The sequence below is a fragment of the Pelmatolapia mariae genome, linkage group LG8, assembly GCF_036321145.2.
Source record: "Pelmatolapia mariae isolate MD_Pm_ZW linkage group LG8, Pm_UMD_F_2, whole genome shotgun sequence".
NCBI classification, from domain to species: domain Eukaryota; kingdom Metazoa; phylum Chordata; class Actinopteri; order Cichliformes; family Cichlidae; genus Pelmatolapia; species Pelmatolapia mariae.
Window position 1 is genome coordinate 6485162 of NC_086234.1, and position 19329 is coordinate 6504490.

Consider the following 19329-nt stretch of genomic DNA (forward strand, 5'->3'; position numbering starts at 1 on the left):
ACTCTCTGGTATATCACAGTAAATCTCTCTGTCCAAATGATGTCAAATTTGCAGCTAAAGTTTATACGGTGCTGGCAGTCTTGTAAACGGATCCAGGGAGAGTTATGTTCTTCCACGTTCACTTCTCTTCCTGCTTTTATTTGGGGCAGTATAACCTCCTCTAACTGCTTTGTTAAATGTTACATCATCACAGAGACCCTCATATTTCATGGTTTTAGGGGGAGGGACAGTTTGTGAACTTAAACATGGATCACGGAGGAAACTGAAAGGTGTTTAGAAGTCAAGAGACAGATACAGTACACAACAGCTTTTGCGTTGTAAATCAGACAATTTTGAGATAACACAGAAGTATATACAGTAAAATAAATGTATGTGAGTGTATTTATGTGTATGCCTTTCCACATTTCATGCACAGGAGTGTATGAAATGTGTGCAACGTCTGTTATATTCCCACCACCTCTTAAGGTCACAAAGGGCTCTTCCTCAATCCAAACACATCTCATCTCCTCCTTCCTTATTTTGTGGTATTCTTTGCCATTTGCACCCTTTTTTGAGCCCTATGTAAAGGGATAACCCCCAGCTAAAGACAGGGTGGAGATGGGCTCTTACATATGTAAATGTTGGCTCTTAGAGGGGGAGGATGCAGGGTGAAAGGTGATGGTCATGGTTGAGTGCTTTAGGAAGTAGAGGGATAATTACATTGGGTAGGTTTCCATTCAACAGACACCTATCACAAACAAATGGCATAAGCAAGCACGATCCCCACACACAGACTCTTCACTACACAATGGTCTCCTCAGCTGAGCCATATGGAGTTGGGGAGAAAATGTCAGGAAACACTATTGGGGTTCCACACAAAAACACAAATAGTACTGACACCGACTGATATTTTAAACCAGTTTTTGCAAAAATCTCTACGATTGCCTAGCTTGAAAGAGAAAGAATGATGGGATTAAACTTTCATGAACTGTATCAGTCAAAAATATTTTAATAACTTAAGTGAAGGAGCTGCTGCGTGCAGTTGACGAGACCTGGCTATGAACTCTTCCATCTTATTTTGGACAGATTATTTCCTACCATTAAAGGCTCTAGTGTAGGGAAATCCAATCTGAAGACAGGAGTGCATCTGGAGAGTCTTACGTTGGATGTTTATACGCTGCTTGGCCAAGTGCTAAGCCTCTGGAAGTCTGCAGCACACGACAGCCTCGCTCACAATAACTCATTGGACATCAGCCTCGGTGTCAAACAGGGTGACTGGATCTTGCTAAAGCGAGGAACTTGTGAAGCGTAACGTAAATACACACTTAATGCGTCCAATCATACAAATAAGATTCAAGTCGGACTCTTGGAGGGATCTTCTCGGGGTTATCTGGAGATCTGGTTCCCGTCTCACATGAAATGTGCTGTACATGTGCAGAACGAATGACACGTGGCCTCAGCGTGCTGCACAGCCACGTTAAAAGCAAGCCGCAAATATGGCCTACACCTGGTCTCCCACTCTTTCCAATTGATCTCTTGTGGTGAGTGATCAATAATAACAAGGATGCCAATTATGCCACGATGGTTTTAAAGGTTAAAAAGGAAGTTATTGATTTGCAGAGGCTGTGAATCACGTTATTTGCTTAGTGAATACATTGTGGTGGAGACATAATAGGAGAATGCCTGGCACAGTATAAAAGAATCTGACTGTCAACACATGCATTATAGGTTTGATGTAACCTACACTTTAAATGCTTTTAAAGTTTTGCACAGACTGGTGGATTTTACTTTGTGAGACCAAGCTTATGGTCTAATTCTAAGTTTATATAGTTTGTTTTGTATGGGTTCTCTTTTTTAAACACTAAACAGATAAAAATAAATAGATCGCAGCTGTGTACCTGATTTTTGAGCTTCATATTAAATGACTAATACCGCATGTTGAAGTGAATGTTTTGGCCTAGTAAACAGAGAAACAAATGCTTTTTTGCATTACTTCTTTCAATTTTTACACCATTTGTCATGGTCAAAAACCGGTCAAGTCGATGTACATATGGAGACCAGGGATAGCGCTAACATGCAATTCCTCAATCCAAAAACGAGCTAGAGTGATTGCACATGCTCGCTCATTAGGATTCCCTCTCTGCTTGTGGAAATGCTGTGTTACTTTCTTTCTGCAGAAATTCAAAGGCAAAACTAATTTGAGGTAAGAAATTCACTTTTTGGACAAATAGAACAGAAGTAGTTTGCTTCTGTGTAAAGTTCAGAAGAATGAATTGAAATGAATTTTTAATCATGGGTGCCATATTATAAGCAATCATATTAGTAACAATTGCAGGAACCTTGTTTAATTGTCTTCCTTACCGTTTCACTAAACTAAATTTTGTAATGATATTTAAAAATTAAAATACATCTTTTTGTAGAAAATATATGCATCTTATGTGTTAAAGAAATATTAGCTTCCATATTGATAGTATAGAACACACACTGTATCATGCATTACATCACACACTTAAATATATTATGAATTTCAAATTTTTTCCCGGTTCATTTTTCCCAGTTTAGGGCTGCATTTTACATGTGCATTTTAAGAGTCAAAGGTGCCCAGTAATGGTGAAATAGAGCACCAAGGGCAAATCTTAAAAATCACCTAAATCTCATTTATCAAAGATAAGCTATAACTACAGCTAAAATTAGTGTCTTCCACATGTATTTAAGAACACAAGATTGTAACATTTGACTGCACAAATTACTTGTCTTTATCTAGTGCACGCCAAAAACCTTAAAGGGGGGGGGGGGAAAAAAAAGAAGTTTAAAAAGTCAAAATCTGGTCACAATGTGGTACTGACTTTGGCCAAGTTTCTACTTATGTGTGAAAATGTGCAAGAGTGAGAGCAACAAGAGAGTGAGCGAGGCTAGGAGAACCAATGTGATCCAGACCGTTTCGAGCCTGTCCACTGGTGCATGGAAACATGTGTTGGGCATGTGTGCATGCTTTTAAGGCCGCTGCACAATCAGGAAGACGAACTCACCCTCGTCTCTGGGAGCCAACGGGCTCAGGAGTGGCTTCACTGTCTGTCTGCTCGGGGGAGGCCCAGGAGTGTTGGCTCCATTAGTGTCTGCTTTATCAGATTTACAGATCATCTTCTCTCATCTGATAATGGTTCAGGCTACTTGAATATTTAAAGAACGATTGTCAGATAGCTGCCAAACAAGCCTAACGAGATTGATGGAAAGTACAATAGTATCAGTAGGGCGGAGAGATGATTTTTTTGGATAGCAGAGTGGCACTTCTGACAAATGTTTTCTGGACTTTGTTGGCCGTTGAAACGCCTCTGGTGCACTATGTTGCATTGGCTAACAGGATGTAGATCTAAATGACACTAAACATGGGAACAGCAGTGACGCTACAGTTTTGCAAGCATCATAGTATCACTTCCCATTTTTTGAAATCGAAACAATATTTTTTGAAAGGGGTGTAATTGTTGTCTTAACAACTAAACTTAGATTTCTTCCCCCAGAATTCTTCCTGCAGTACGACCTTGAATCCTCAGTGAACTGCATCAATTTGTATTGATATTGCTCTCGTTATAAGAGAAATGGGAAAAACTGAGTACGAGGGAGAGAAAAAGTATCAGGGGATCAGAATTTAATTGGTAAATCTTCTGAAATCATATGTTTTCCCTATTGTCCACTTCACTTTCAATTGTGCAGCACTGGCTTTTTATAAATGGCCATTGAACAGCCATAAATCTTGGAGCCTTATTGCTGTTTAGTGCAGGAGATACAATACATTCCTGTCTTGGGACGTGCCATGAGAGGGACATCCCGTCACAGGCGAGAAGTGGATGTAATTAATCTGGAACAATATTGACTCTCGACTCTCAATCCCTCGGCCCCCAATATAGCTGTCCCCTCTTAATGTTTAATGTAGCGATCGATCCATCCCCTCACACGGTTACTGAAATGATATAATGAGCTGCCCACCGGGGGCATCTCGTGGATGTGAGTGTGCAGTCGTTCACGTGTTTGCGAGAATGCATGCCTTTACGTATTTGGAGGTGAAATCTGCCTCATCAGGAGGAGGAGATAACACACTGAAAGGCCGGGACACCTTGCTTGAAATTATCAGTGAGCATGCCACATCCACAGCTCTTCCCGCACTTCTCAGAAAGCCCCCACCCCCAGCCCTCTCGATAGTGATCTTGACCGTAATGCTTCGTGGCACGTTTGACCCGCTCCTAGCCCTCTACTTTCCCCTCCCTCTCCTTCAGACTGATTTATCTCTGCTTTATCTTTATCAAGTCATCCATCAACCCTCTCCGTCTCCTCCTGTTCCTCTCCTGGACTAGCGAGGATCAATATCAGCGTACGCCAGCTCTCAGCTCACGCTACACACCTTCTGCTGTGTGTCAGCAGGTTACTATGCATTGACCTCCTCTGCTCAGAAGCTGGACGTGTTTGGTGTGTTGATAACTGTGTATGCTGAACTGTCTGGTTGGCCATGCTCCATCTACTAATTTCTTTGTTTTATCGTAAAACTGATGGAAAGGCAGCAGCATTGGTACAAGAAAAAAAAAATTAGAAAGGAATGACAACACAGGTGGTTCTAAAGAAAAATCTAGTTTGCAAAATTGCGAAATATCCAAGTCATTTTCTTGTATGAGCTGTGAAAGCTGAAGTTGCCCCCTCTCAGTTCTAGCACATAGTGTCAGACTTTGTCTCTTAGACGACGGTGCTGTCTGGGTAGCCTGTGCAGAAGGGAGCACATGATTTCCACTTGCTTACTGGGAATTCACCAGACTTTTACTGTCCAAGTTATTCTCACATGGGCTCAGTTAGGCATAACAAGTACTTTGTGCTAACAAGCCGGCAGGTTAAAGACTCTTTAACGCCTCAACTGACTGTGTTGGAGCTTTGTGTTCTCTCAAGCAGCTAAGCTGGGTAATGTCTAAAAATGTTGAGCGCTGCAGTACACATGAGAAGATGGCCACCATACAAGGGACAAAACCAAATAATGGTTTAGATGGGGTTGGGTTAAGTAAAGTATAAACAGTGCTAAAGTCTGAGTTCTGTCATGGACAATCACGAACTTCTGTTTGGGAAAGTTACAAAACTTAAAGTATCCCTCTTGATTATGACTTCAGAAAGGGTTGAAGAAGAGGGGGAAGAAGTGGAATGAAAATGTTGGGAATAATTGTAATTATACTGGACAACTGTATATGTACTGTAGATGGTCATTTTACCAGTTCTCTCTGATTTTAAAAAGTGTCTTACAACTTGTTTTTATGCCTAACTGGAGCAAAACCCTATAAACTTTCATGATATTGTGATTGAAGTGGACTGAAGGTAAACTAGACTCCTGCACCTGCCCTGGGTTCCGTTTTCGGGCCAATCACAGGTCTTTTCATAGGGATTGGGTGAGTAAAGTCTTCAGATGACTTCCACCACGGTGAATGGGGTTCGAGTCTGTTGAAATTGCCCTGGTGTGGGTGTGGTCTCTTCTGCCTAGGTGCCGTCCGTTGGGTACAGCTGACTCCAATCAGTAGTTAGAGGTACTTAAAGCCAGAGAAAGGTGAGCTCTAGGCCAGAGAGCCTTGTGGCGCTGCAGCTGGTGAACTGTGTGTGTGCGCATCCTGCTCGATTACTCCTGCTCTGTGGAGAGGAGTGTGTTTGGTGATTAACATTTTGTTTTACTTACTTTCCAGGGCTTTGACCAACTACTGAGTTTTGTTGTGTTTCCCTTTAAAAAAGTGATAGCGGCTTGACCGTCTCTTTGAATTAGTATTGTTGAAACGTTAATAAAGCCTTTTAATTAAACCAGCTTGCCTGTTTCTCTCCTTTTTCAATCCGGACACTTTTTGTTACTTCCCCTCATCCCCAGGACCTTTAGGGGAGAACGTAACAAGTGGGGGCTCGTCCGGGACCTCTCGCACCCGAAGCAAGAATCATACGCCTTGTTACGTTCCCCTCTAAAGGTCCAGGGAATGAGGGGAAGTAACAGAGTCTCGTGTGAAGCCAAAAGTAAGCACCGACTTATTTTTAGCTTTTATGGAACGTGTAACGTGTACTTAAAAGAGATGCCTAATTGTCAAATCCAAACTGACACTAAAGTTGTAATAAACACTGATTATCATAACAGCCAACATGTTCAAACTGGCCTTTGTCATTGCAATTGCTGCTTCTTCCTATTATTATTCAATCAAGTTAAGCTACTGTTGTTTTTATGGCCTCACCCTCTCTCTTCCGCGGCATCTGTTCCCCACTTTGGTCTGTGCTCTCCTTTAAAAGAGAAAACATTCCAGCTGCAGAAAGAGGAGCTGTCCATGTAAATAACGCAGAAAGAGACAGGCATGCATATGAGCATCCCATCAACGCTTTTTTCCTTGCACATACACCTCCCATCACTCTCCTGTAATAAAACACATACTGCTGTCCATTCACAGAACTATGCTGCTGACATGCGGGCTGTGCTGCCTGGCTCAAATCCCCCATGGCCCCCTGGCTTTTACAGGGCTGTTCTGAATCAACACAGGAGTTCAGCTTTAACTTCCCCACTGGAAGTTATTAAACGCCTTTTCCTCTACATTGTAGACATTACAAACTCCTTTTCAGTGGATTTGATTGCCTACAACATGACTAAAAGATGTTGTAAACCTAAAGTAACTTTTATGTATATTTAAAAGGTCCCATCTTAACTGAATTTAGGACATTTAAACCAAACATGTGGCTATAACTCCACCAAATCGAGAAAATACAAATAAAGACCTAACAAAACAAACTCTCTGTATCACTGTAGTCAGTGAAAGGCTGGCAGAAAAAAAGCCTGTACTTCTATAGGTGTTTTGGTGGAGGAATAACTCATGTTAATGTCATGAATGAAGGTTTACTCCCCCTAACTCAATGTGCTGCCTCAGCCAGTCTTTCACAACCAACCCATTCATAAAACTGCAGGGCTGAAGCCTGTGTATAAAAAAACAAAACGTATACCAGCCCAAGTGTGTTTATGTACATGCGTGAGTAAGTGGAGGAGAAGCTGTCAAAAGAAATCATATGTTCACGTTAGAGAAATCAAGTGTTTTACTCATAAACAAAACAAAATGCCGCAACAAACACAGTCGTTGAGGAAGGCTCGCCTCCCCCAGAGCGAGAAGGCGAGCGGTATCTGTGCTTGTCTGGCAGGCACCTGGCTGTTTTTGCACACTTTGTTGCATAGCAGCTGTATTTTGGAAAGTGGAGAACACAGAGCTGCATGTTTCTCTTTTGGGGAAAGAGGGAGCAGGGAAAGGGGGTGGGGATGGGTTCGATTCACCCATCGCCCCACGCTCCAAATAGGGCCTGATTGGGCCAGTTCGGATCCAGAAAAACAACCCAAACAAGAGGAACGCTGTGAATTCATGACAAAGCAGAACACGGAGCCAGAGAGACACGCTGCTGGGAGGATTTAGTTAGAGCTGGGTTACTGGAACCTTTTCTTCTTTTTCCTACCTTCTTTCCTTTCTTTATAAAGAGAATCAGCAACTTTTAGTAATAGTTTAAATCGTTATATTTTTAGGCAAACGCGTCAAACCTATTCTGATTCTGTCAAAGACTGATCAAAAAGACAGCAAGGTGGAATCCGTCTACTATTCTTTCTATTACTAGACAGAGCCTCTAATCTGAAACAAAATTCAGAAATTCCTCCAGTCAACTACAGTCAACCATTGCAAAGAGATGGGTGGCAGACGAGCTGTGCTCAGTGCCACAAACTGACTGGGATTGATTGCAATGCATTGCCAGTATAAATTCTTTAAAAGGTTATGTATCATTAGAGGCTGGGCTACCTTAACAGGTGGTGAGAGGTAGCTTTAGCCAGCATCCTCTTCTGCTCAAGATTTAGTGCCAACTACCATATAAATTCATGTCTAGAATTTAATGCACAGATTTGCAGGTGTCTGTGCAATGCATATGCAATGCATGGATACAGTCTACAGATGCGGTGTGCTAACCAAGCTTCCTCAGCTATTCCAGATAACCCAACACTCCACCTGCTTGCCAAAATAAAGCCTCTCCTGGCTTCCAAACACCAAGATAGCCACAATGCTAAAACCGAGGCTTCAGAATAAGAGTTCGCAAAACAAACAGGTGCCACTGCGGTGGCTATGTCTATGTTTTATACACAGTTTGTGATTATATCTTGCATAACTTCAGCCTTTTAATGTCGGTCAGACAAAACAAGCAATCTGACAATGATGGCTTTGGGCTTTTCAGACACCTTTTGACACTTTCTGGACAGTCTATAGACACGGATCATGCAGCCCTATTTCGTAGCATGGTGTGCTACAATTAAAGAAAAGGTTGCAAAGCATAAAATGGAAAAACAGCTGCATGTAGACAATATTCTAAGGACCCCAGAAGGAGGAAAGGTAAAAATTAGTTGATTTTCAGTTTCATGTGTTAATCTCTTTTTCTTTTCTTCCCCCTTTGCCCTCAGAAACTCTCATACTTTGTCATTTTGCTTTCTCTCCCTTGGTAAACTTGCTCGCTGAGAAGAACTGTAACAGCATTCTATAGCCACAACTTCCTATATAATTACTGCAAGGCACAAAACTAAACAATCGTCCCACACAACTCTTAAAATCACTGGATTAGTTCACATCTTGGAACACTCAGTGTGTGCATGAATGTGTGTGTTTGGAGAGAAAGACAGAGAGAGGTAGAGAGAAAAGGGAAAGGGGAGGGAGGGGAGTCCAGATTTTTAAATTTGACTTAGTTTGTACAGACACAGGAAGGGAGGGAGGAGTTTGGAGTATCCACTTGAAGAGCAGGGGGGGCGTCAGAAAGGGGGGGGGGGGTCTGTAGTACTGTAGGGCTTTTTTATGAATGAAGACTGAAGGAGAGGACTGAGAGAGGGAGAAAGCGCAAGGGAGAGAGAGAGAGCGAGAGAAAGAGGGGGGAGGGAGAGGCACACTTCCTTTTACGCACACAGGGAAGAAAATTTATGAATGGGTCACATCTCTCGAGCTGCTCCAAGTGTAAACAACATACTTGAACAAAGAACAAGCTCTCAGTGCAGGCAAAGCCTCGGCAAACCCTCCGACTGTGGCCTTTTAGTGCGAAACTAGTGACGCGTCTAAACTATTTTAATTACGTTTGCGCACTGTAAATTTGACTGACACCTCCATGTGTTTCTCCCCCGAAGGCAGTAAACAGACAAAGTAATCTGTCTGACAGAGTAGCGTCAGCCTAACCCCTTGAAGGTGCTGTCACCACAGAAAAACAAGCATTAATCCTCACGGGCAATCACATGAAGTCGATGGAAAAAAAATAGGGTGCACTGTTATCACCAATGGCTCAATTACCTTTAAGCACACACAGGCAGGTCAGCAAGTACATAAAAGTTGCATGTTTGCATAACCTTCCCTCAGTGGCGGCCTGCAGACAGAGCATGCTTGTTAGCTGTGAACTGAGGGAGAATGGACCAGATGAGATAGATTTACCAGATGTGCAGGTATTGCACAATCCCTGCTTTGCCCCCTCCTCTTCTCTAATCTAGCATTCCAACATGTTCCAATGTTTTTGCCTCTCTTTTGCCATTTCACTCGCTCCACATTTCCTCCCTTCGTCAGCACCACACCCATGCAGGTAACAACTTGACTCGGTAAACAACAATGTTTAATTTTTTACTAGGACGCTTATTCAGTGAAGGCCTCAATTATATTCCGGTCACCTGGGATTAAGGCTTTCCTTTATGCTTTTTTTTTTTTTTTTTCAATGTTTTTGAGTTTCCAACACAGGTGAGTCACCTCTTTCTTTTTTAAACACTTGCTGAGAACGCCTTTTCAGTTCAGCATGGGAACAGAACAAGTGCAAATATTTAAAGTCGCTTGTCAGCTTCAGTTTTCCACCAGTCAGAGCTGAATAGAGATGCTCTAAGTGGACTCAGCGACTATTGACCGTGATCAGCAGGGACACTGTCTGTCAACGCAGGAGTGTCTCTGCTGCGTATAAGTGAGCTGCCTGTCAAATTGAAGCCCCGCTGACCCTGCAAATCATACCCAGGTCAGCCCTTAGTGGAGGCCTGACAGCTGATTGGCTGACAGTGCAGGGGGTTAAGTAGACATGACCTCTGTGTGGCCCCGGGATCATCCGCACATCCTCCTCCACATTGTCGGCCGACACAGTGACAATATTGCGCAGGGCATGTGTCACCGAGGGGCTGAACAGTGGTGACACGGAGCTGGTTAAATCACATGATGTTTGCACACAAAAGGCACATGGAGGAAGCGCCTTTGACCGGGAACCAAAGCTGCCAGTTTTACTTAGGGGGTGGGATTAATTCTAGAAGTTCCCTTTAAGATTCCTTTAAGTTGCCAGCCATTTCGGTGTCATTGCTTAAGATGGAGAAGCCTTCAATGTGCTGAATGGGGCAGAAAAAAACAAAAAACTGTTTGTAGAGCAACACGTACTCCCACCCATATCCTGAATCGCCATTGTTAAAACACACAACAAGAAAGGGAAACTCATTCAAATAGGCGCTCAGTTGTGCAGCCCAGGAATTTGCTTTTCTATTTTACACCTTCCGATATGGACAAAAGGCCATCTTTGTACCTGGGCCCTGAATAATTTTTTTACTGGTTTCCTGGGCCGTCTCCATTCAACTTTTCAAAGGCATGCAAATGGATGGCGGCAGCACATAACGCCGGGATCCAAACTCACTTCATGTTGACTGGGTCATTAGCCCCTCTGTTTGTGCATAGCTTTGCCTCCCAAAGAGATTACTGTAACATCAGTGAGTTACAGTATCCCCACGTAAGCCTCTGGTGGCTTCACAGCCCAAATCTGACTGCTGCTTTCATCTCGTCTTTCTCATAACATGCAAAATTCAACGGGACTTATATGAACAGGCTAAATGCCAAAGCAGAAAGATGGGGTCAGACGGGCACGTAGAGCACTGTGTGTTACATGACTCAATACCTGATTGAATTAGAAATTTTGTGACAAAGTGTGGTTAGGAGGTCAGAGTTTTGTTTTCTATGAAATTGACACAGAGTGCATTTCCAGACATTCGTTTAAAGGACATAAAAACTGAATGTACTCACAGTTCTCAGAATGGAAATCAGGAACAAATTGCTCATCACTGTCAGGAACCTGAGCTGAAAGTAAGAAGAAACAGATTGTGTTTTAGACAAGAATCTAATATTTCTCTACCTTTCTTTCATCCCTGATGGTGTAACTTTCTTCTCTTCTTTGAAATCCGAGTCGTGCTCATTCAGGTGACCTTCATGATTTGTGTGTATAGCATGCCAGCAGTTTACTCATCGATAAATCAATAAAACAACAACATGGATACACTGTAGATGTTAACCTGCCAAACTGGTTTTGTGTAGCATTTGTAGCAGTCACACCAAGTCGGAAAAAATAAGCAAAAATACAAATTTTTCTTTGTCCTTGCTTTGAGACTATTATATGGAGGAAATAAAGTCCTTCAGCCCCCCACTCCCCCACCCAGCCTGCCCGCCTCGATTTCACAATGTTTTTGTCTATAAGTGAAAGTTCCCTCCGCCTCTTTAAAAACACTCAACTCAAACTCATCAGACATCCCTACACTAACAGGCAGGTGTTATCTAGTTTCTACTCGAAATCCCAACAGACAATACAAGCCGCTCTGGCCAAACGAGTGAAGAGATCTGTCACATGGTGTGACAAACCAGCTCTTTTCTTTTTGGATTTGTTTCCAAAGAGTTGGGGACTTTTGTCTAACAATCTAAAAGCAGTCTGGATTTCATCTTCTGCAGAGACGGCGACTGGCTTAAAATAGAAGTAGAGAGAAAACAAGGAAACTAAAAGCAAAAAGAAGAAGTGGAAGAGCGAAACAAGAGCAAGTGAAGATTACGTGAATAGTTCCCCACAAAATCAAGTCTAGATATTTTTCTTTTTGCTTGTAGGGTTATCAATTATCTAGATTGTTTTGGTGTGCCATATTGGCTGTATTCTCTTGAATATAATAGAGCTACATTGACTGACCGCTTTATTGAGTATACTTTGCTAGCACTGGGTTGGAGCCCATTTTGCTTTCAGGACTGCATTCCTCATGGCATAAATTCAACAAGGTGATGGAAACATTCCTCAGAGACTTTGGTCCATATGACGTGATACTGAAACAATGCTCAGTTGGTAATAAAGCAGGATGCAACCACGCTTTCATGATGTTTACACCAAGTTCTGACCTCACCATCTAAATGTCACAGCAGAAACTCATACCTGATGATGTTTGTACAATTTTCTGTTGTCCCATTTTTTTGAGCTATTGCAAATTGTAGCCTCGGTTTCCCGTTTCTAGCTGACAGGAGTGGCACCTAGTGTGGTCTTCTACTTGAAGGTTTTGCATGTTGCGCGTTAAGAGATGCTCTTTTGCATGCCTGGTTATTTGAGTTACTGTTGCCTTCCTCAAAACAATCTCGTCCCTTTAACATCAACAAAGAATTTTTGCCCAGAGAACAGCCGCTCGTTGGTTATTTTTGCTTTTTGCACCGTTCACTGTAAACCCTTGAAATGGTAGTGTGCAAAAATTCCAGTAGACCAGCAGTTATACTTAAAGTGGCCAGTGAGTAATTAAAATAAAAATGAATCAGCAAGCATAAATCCCCAAATTTCAGCCAAGTTTCAGTCCCATTAAAAGCTAAATGATGTGATTTAAATCCCCAAAATATTGTGTAGATTGATAAAAGGCATTAGAGACAATGGATATATGACTTTAGTAAAGTGCCCTCCATATGTGAGAGTGAATACTATTTAATGCGAGTAATATATTAACCCAAATCATATTCAGTTACCTTTCAGTGATAGAGAAGTTTGCATCTAAGAAACAAAATACACCCAACTTACACTGATTTGTAAAAATAGACGAGTCAATACGGTGATATGTGATATCTCCATCTGATCTGTAATGACTTGCAGTGGTGTACATTTTCAGTGGGCCTGATTAGGCACTCTCTCATAATGAATCTCATCTAGGATCTAACTGAATAAGCAGAGCCAGCGACGCCAAGCCCAGGTGCAGCAGAGCTAGACAGACGCTATTGTGCTACTCTTTCCAAACCCATTCACAATTATCCTTTTGGAGCTTTGGACTTTGAGTCACACAAACACAGTTGAAAAGCCTAAATCGTTTGACTGCCAACACCCTACTAAGGGTGAAGAGGTCAGATACACGCACTGGCATTTCTTTTGCCAACCCTCGGGTTAATGACCTAACCCTAATCGTAGCGCAGCGCAAGGCTCGCAACCTTTTTAATCTGGCAATGCTCCAGCTACACAAGAGTGTGGACTTTAAGTGTTTCCATTGCTTGAGACTCAAACTTACGTCATGGTACAACCTAACTGGTAAGGAAAATTTGATGGGTATCATTAAATATCATGAACCCAATCAGGGGTGTAATGAGCTACAAAAAACACACTGTGGGTACTTAAGCATCATTTACCCACTAAAAAGAGGCTTTTATCTAAAAAGTAGATACTTTTTAGATAAAGAGCAACTTTTTTTTTACCTTACAAAAAGACATTTGCAGATGGCACTGCAACTCTGCAACAGGACCTATGATTGTAACCTCACCCAAGAACCACAATCTGACCCAGCGTTCGACCTCAGTGGCCTCATCGCTCGCTCTCTCACTTCATCAGCGGAGACAACAAAACTCAGACAGTGAGCGAGCGAGCAGCAGAGGCAGAGGACAAAAAGAGGAAATAAGAAATTCAAATCCACTTTCTTGTTGTCACACTCCTCCTTCCTGTGCAGAGGAAACCGGATGACTCCGTTTTGGAGCATGTTCTGATAAATGACATCGATTTCTTATATAACGCCGCATCCTGTGGTTTACTATACCATAATAATATTACCCCCTTTTAACTTTTCAGTCTTTTGCCCTCAGGGGGGAGGAATAAAGCTGCCGTATGAGACAGAGCAGGGGCCAATATTTAGTTCTGCACATCCAACAATCAATCATTTCCACTAGTTTCAACATGTCCAAAGCGGAACATGCTGGACCTCGTAGAGACGCGGGAGAGGGAAAACAAATGATGAGCATCAGGCATCATCCTGTGTGTTTGTGTGTGTGTTTGTGTCTGCACACTTTCCTGTGTGCGTATGAGCGCTTGCACGTGTATCTGATTTGTTTCCAGGAACACCTCATCAGGGACTTTGAGATGCAAGTCAGCACAAGAAGGAAAGTGTGTTTATTCGGGCACAGACGCATGTTCTCCTCGACGCTTCCAGGCACCTTGAATGACTTTTTTTTCCCTTTCTTCTCACAGTGGGAGATCCTGGGAGGAGCTAAACAGCTACAGACATACAAACCTAAAGGCCCAGAAATCAGACAAGATGTGACAAGCTCCTGAACTCTTGCCATTCAGCGCTTCACCCTTTTTGTCTCACTCCTGCTTCCGCTCTCCTTTGGTAGAAAAAAAAAAAATCCCTCCAGCAAACCAGCTTTTACAACCTCGGTGAATCCCTCACAACTGCAATCACTCATGATAAGGTCTTTAATTAATGCAACAGGAAAGGAGAGGTCTTAGCTGAAAGCTAAAAACAAGCCCCATACTTAGGGTTAAATAACACTTTGATAAAGTTACACTTACACACTTTGTTTGGTCTTTCCCCCACCCCCTCCTTCACTCTCTGTGACTCAACAATAAGCTGCCAAACAATGTTTTAAATTCCTTTAAACGCCTGGTTTATCTAATTATAGAAAGGGCCTACTTTTCACTTTAAATGTTGCTTTCTGTGGTATTTAGCCATGCAGACAGTTTTAGGTTTTATTGTTACGGGATTTCTAGAGAAAACTACAAGTGACTTAAATGTCTGAAAAACTGAGATTGAAACAGTCAAACGTCCGTTATCAGATTTCAAAGGGACCGTTTCTCTGGTAGGAAGTTGCTCTGCCAGCTAAAAAGGCCCTGTGAATTAGTCAGCGTAACCACAACACTGTATCTGGGAAGCAACATTTCAAGACTGTGAGCGCCACAAACTGAACTTAATTTACCTTCTATGTAGTAAAGTTGTTGGGAAAGATATCTAACACACCACCAAAAAACAAACAAAAAAAACCTCTCTTTCCGCCTAAATGGCTTAACACCACTGGAGGTAAGTGGAGAAGGTGCATTTAAGTGTGGCCTTTAATAGCCAAATGTGTGAATACAAATAGGGCCTCAGCTTTGAAGTGACTTCCATTGTTGCACTTTATTGGTTTGGGGTCTTGTCTTTTTGTTAAAGCGAGCCGCTGGTGTGAAGAGAAACTGCAGGTATTTGACGCCGCATGTGAAAAGGTGTGGAAGCTAATGTGGAAACGACATTGTTTGCTGTAAACAGTAGCTGGCTCAGAAGCAGGATCTATTTAAATATCCGTCTGCTGTTTGGGCAGACACAAGCGCTTCCACAAGGTCTCAGATTAAAGTTGCTTCACCTCCCTTATTTTTCTATCTCCTGTGTACTACAGATGACTCAGAATGGGTCCCATTTGAGTGTTAAAAGTAATCCTACGCTCCATACTAAAGTCAAAAGACACACATTCATCACATTCAGGTTCCACCACAAATATGTTTACAGGAGATTTTACATTTTTTGGGGGGGAACATGGAAGAAAGAAGCATTTTTTGTGACTAAGAAACATGACAGACTGCGCGCTACTCCCCGATCACTCTTTCACTGCATGCACAATGTTGTTAAGAAGGAGTTGCTAGCTACCACTTTCCATGAAATGATGACTAAAATATAATTTTGTCTGCCTTATTTGACCGAGTTACACCAGCAGTATTATTCATATCCCCCTTTGCTTTGGCTTATTTTACAGTTGTACATGACTAAGTAATATTTTTTAAAAAACAAAACAAAAACAAAAAATTTAAAACAACTATTGCCACTTTATGTGCATCGGGAAACACAACGGAGATGAAAACATCCCCTAGTAGGGCCTTTTGTCCTGTGGCTTAGGTTGAGTCCATAGTGTCGAAATGAGCTAGCTAATTAATCTACATGGCAACAGGAAGGTTTATTGCTCTTTGAGAAAAGTGATCAACTTAAGATAAGATAAGATCACCTTTATTAGTCCCACACGTGGGAAATTTGTTTTGTCACAGCAGAAAGTGGACAGTGCAAAAGTTATATAGCAAAAATTAGAATACAATAAGAATAAAATACTGTACACAACTGTACAGAATAGAATAAAATAAAATACTATATACAGTAGAATAAATAGAATACAGATGCTTTATACAACTGAGTAAAAATACAACTTTGTCAGAAAGAAAGTATTGATATAACTTCTTTATAGGATAATGTATCAAAGCTTTCTATTGGCCCAAAGATGACGTGATGGACACTATATATGTATGTGTGTGTGTGTGTGTATGTGTATATATATATATATATATATATATATATATATATATATATATATATATATATATATATGAATAAATGTTTTAATGATACATCATGAGTTTTCCACTGATGGCAAACTAAATTAACAGGAGCTGATCCGAAAGTGTGGCCAAACTGCCTTTATTTGTATATTCTATTTTCATTCACTGGCTTTTAGACCTGACTGATATCCAGTTTTTTTTTTAATGTTATTTTAATTTTTACCTATATAGCACCTTAGTAAATCCCTGTTTTTTTAAACGTACTTATAAATAAATTGACCCTTTGGCTTTGGCCGTCAAACCTTTGAGAACCATAGTTTAGAAAGAAACCAAAGACACTAAAAAACACTGCTCGGAACAATAATTTGTGCATGACTTTTCCCAAAATTCAAAGCACAGTGCATGAAACAATCTTCAGCCCATGAACACATGAATATTTTTCATTTCCCAAATTTATCTGAGGAATACAACACAGGTCCAACTTCAAGTTCCCTCTCACTGTTCCATATTTTCACACCACTCATATTAAAGCTGCATATTAGACCACCCTTAGTTTTGTGCATATGCAAGCTTTAAACTCAGATTTAAAGGTGAGCACAATCAGCAGACAAACATTAAAAAAAGCGCCCAAGTTTAATCGTCTGCACATTCATTCTGCATGGTGAAGCTCAAACATTCAAGTAAGCAAACAGAGTAGAAAATGACCTTAAGCAGTGTTTATCAGGTTGTTCTGGCTTACATTGGAGTGAACAGCATATTTTATTAATCTTCCCCATCAAAGCAACTGACACAACAAAATTCACACCCCGTGATGAACTTCTCAATTTACTTGCAGCTTTTATGCAAATTTAAACTCACTGTCCTGCCACTGCTGTGCTCCAGGTTACCACAAAAAAAAAAAAAAAAAACCCACTCAATGACTCACTGGTTGTGTTGTTTTCCCCCTCTTGACATACAGTATAATTACTCCATTACAGCTCACGTCATCAGTGCACTTATTAAGTCTACTAGCTGACAATCACCTCTGACTGGGCCTCATTTCATCGCTATGCGCCTTTGAGTGACACAAGCCAAACAGCCTGTTTGTTTGCATTGGCCCCTAACTCGCACGCATACTACATGCCAACATGGCCAAAATAGGGTATGCTCAAAGCTAATAATGTCCCGTCTGTGTTCACTTTTTGGAGGTGGGGGGGATTCTGAGCACTATATGAGCATGTGTGTTGAGTCAGAAAAATCGAGATCCTGTATGGCAGCAAAACTAAGCTGATTAGCTTTTTCATGAAGTTTGAAAGCAGTTCAATAAAAGTGCAAAATGTTGTGGCATAAGCACAAAAAAATAGGAAGCCATGCATATCTATAGTAGTCTCAGAATTTGTCAAGCAAATCTTAGTATGGAGGATCAAATAAAATGATTCTTTGTGGTTTCAGTGGTTACAGATCTGTCCAGACACACGTAGCATCAATCCCCACGGCTGTCAAAGTCACATCACAGAAATTACACATTAAGAGTGAGTCAAGTCTCACCTTCTGTGAGCCACGTCTCTTGGAGCTGGCTTAAATCCTGGAAGAGGTCTGAACAGAAAGACAGAAAAACAAAGAGTGAATATTCATTGACACACAGTAGCTATGACACAGACTGACTGACACTAACCATAGATCATGAGGTATAACATGTAAAAAGACCAGAGGACAAAACTTCTACTCTTTTACTTTACCTTCAGATTCCTGAGGGGGCAATTCTGTGTCCATGTATTTCCTTTTCGCTGCCATCAACAGTCTATTTAGGGGCCCATTTCCTTGCGACTTCTGCAAAAGCCATAGAGGTTAAGAGAGGAAAAGAAGTGAGAAATGGACTCCCAACAGGGCATTTTAAGCACATCAGTGTCAAAGCAGTTAACAGCTCTTTACTACGGCCAGGGAAAATGGCATGAAGTGATGCAAAAGCTACCACTTGGACTGATGATGATGATAATAATAATAATGATAACAATGTCATGGATTATAAATGAGAGCCTACTGCAGTTGGTGAGCGTCAAGCTCCACTGAAAACAACTGATTTCCCAGTTGTGGAGGCAATCTTGGAAAAACAAACGCGCCGTATGCGTCTGAACGACGTGACCATTTGGCACACATTGACACGTTCTCCAAACAAACTCTCTCACGTAAGAAACCCCGCTGACAAACATTAAATGCGCCACATTATATCCTTTACTTTGAGTGGGGTTTTTTTCCCATAGTTTTAAGCGGCTTGACAAACAGTTTCCTATCGCGCGCACGCACACACAGCTGCTCCAGCCAAAACTCGTGCAGACGCGACGCCGAGAGATATGTAAAAAAAACAACAAAACAAAACCCGGTAGCAGAAACATGTAAAAAACCAGACAAAAGAGAAGTGGAGAGTTAATCCGAATATACGTACATTTGCTAAAGTGTAAGGCACTTGCTGGTCCAGATATCCATCCATCTTATAATCCATCCGTTAACCGTTTGTGGTCATTTAGGCTGAGTTGAGTGAGATCCACGCAGCCTGCAGAGAGAGGAGGGAGCGCTGCTTGTGAATGGAGCTGCGTGGAGGCTGCATGCATAATGAGCTCCATTCACAAAAAATGCCGAGGGGAAGCGATGGCGAGTGATTACCCAGCGGGCTGCAGCCCTCTTTACAAATCTCCTTTTTGCGTGTGTGTGTGTGTGTGTGTGTGTGTGTGTGTGTGTGTGTGACAGACAGATTGCAAGTTAAAAGTAAAGCTAAAAAAACAAACAAACAAACAACAACAAAAAAAAAAACAGTATTTGCAGAAGGATGCAGTTTTGTTAGTTTCTGTGCGCAAGAAGTTGCGTTTTCTGGTTCAAAAACACTTCGGATGTTTAGAAAAGCGCACAACATATGAGATGTGTGTATTTGAGACTTTTCTTGGGCTTTTTGCCACGTCTGCCCAGAATGCCAGGCTCCAC

At 41.6% G+C, this 19329-nt stretch overlaps 1 protein-coding gene across 1 annotated transcript in view; it reads right to left on the reverse strand.

Annotated features, from left to right (window-relative positions):
- etv4 (ETS variant transcription factor 4) overlaps positions 1-18976 on the reverse strand; it is a 36672-nt gene extending 17696 nt beyond the window's left edge. Inside the window, exons 1-4 of the mRNA XM_063482606.1 lie at positions 18797-18976; positions 18093-18183; positions 17902-17949; positions 11058-11111 (exon numbers count right to left, since the gene is read on the reverse strand). Coding sequence (XP_063338676.1) covers positions 11058-11111; positions 17902-17949; positions 18093-18183; positions 18797-18853 — 250 coding nt within the window. The 5' untranslated portion in view covers positions 18854-18976. The remainder of the gene's footprint in view (positions 1-11057; positions 11112-17901; positions 17950-18092; positions 18184-18796) is intronic.
- Between the last annotated feature and the right edge of the window lie 353 nt (positions 18977-19329).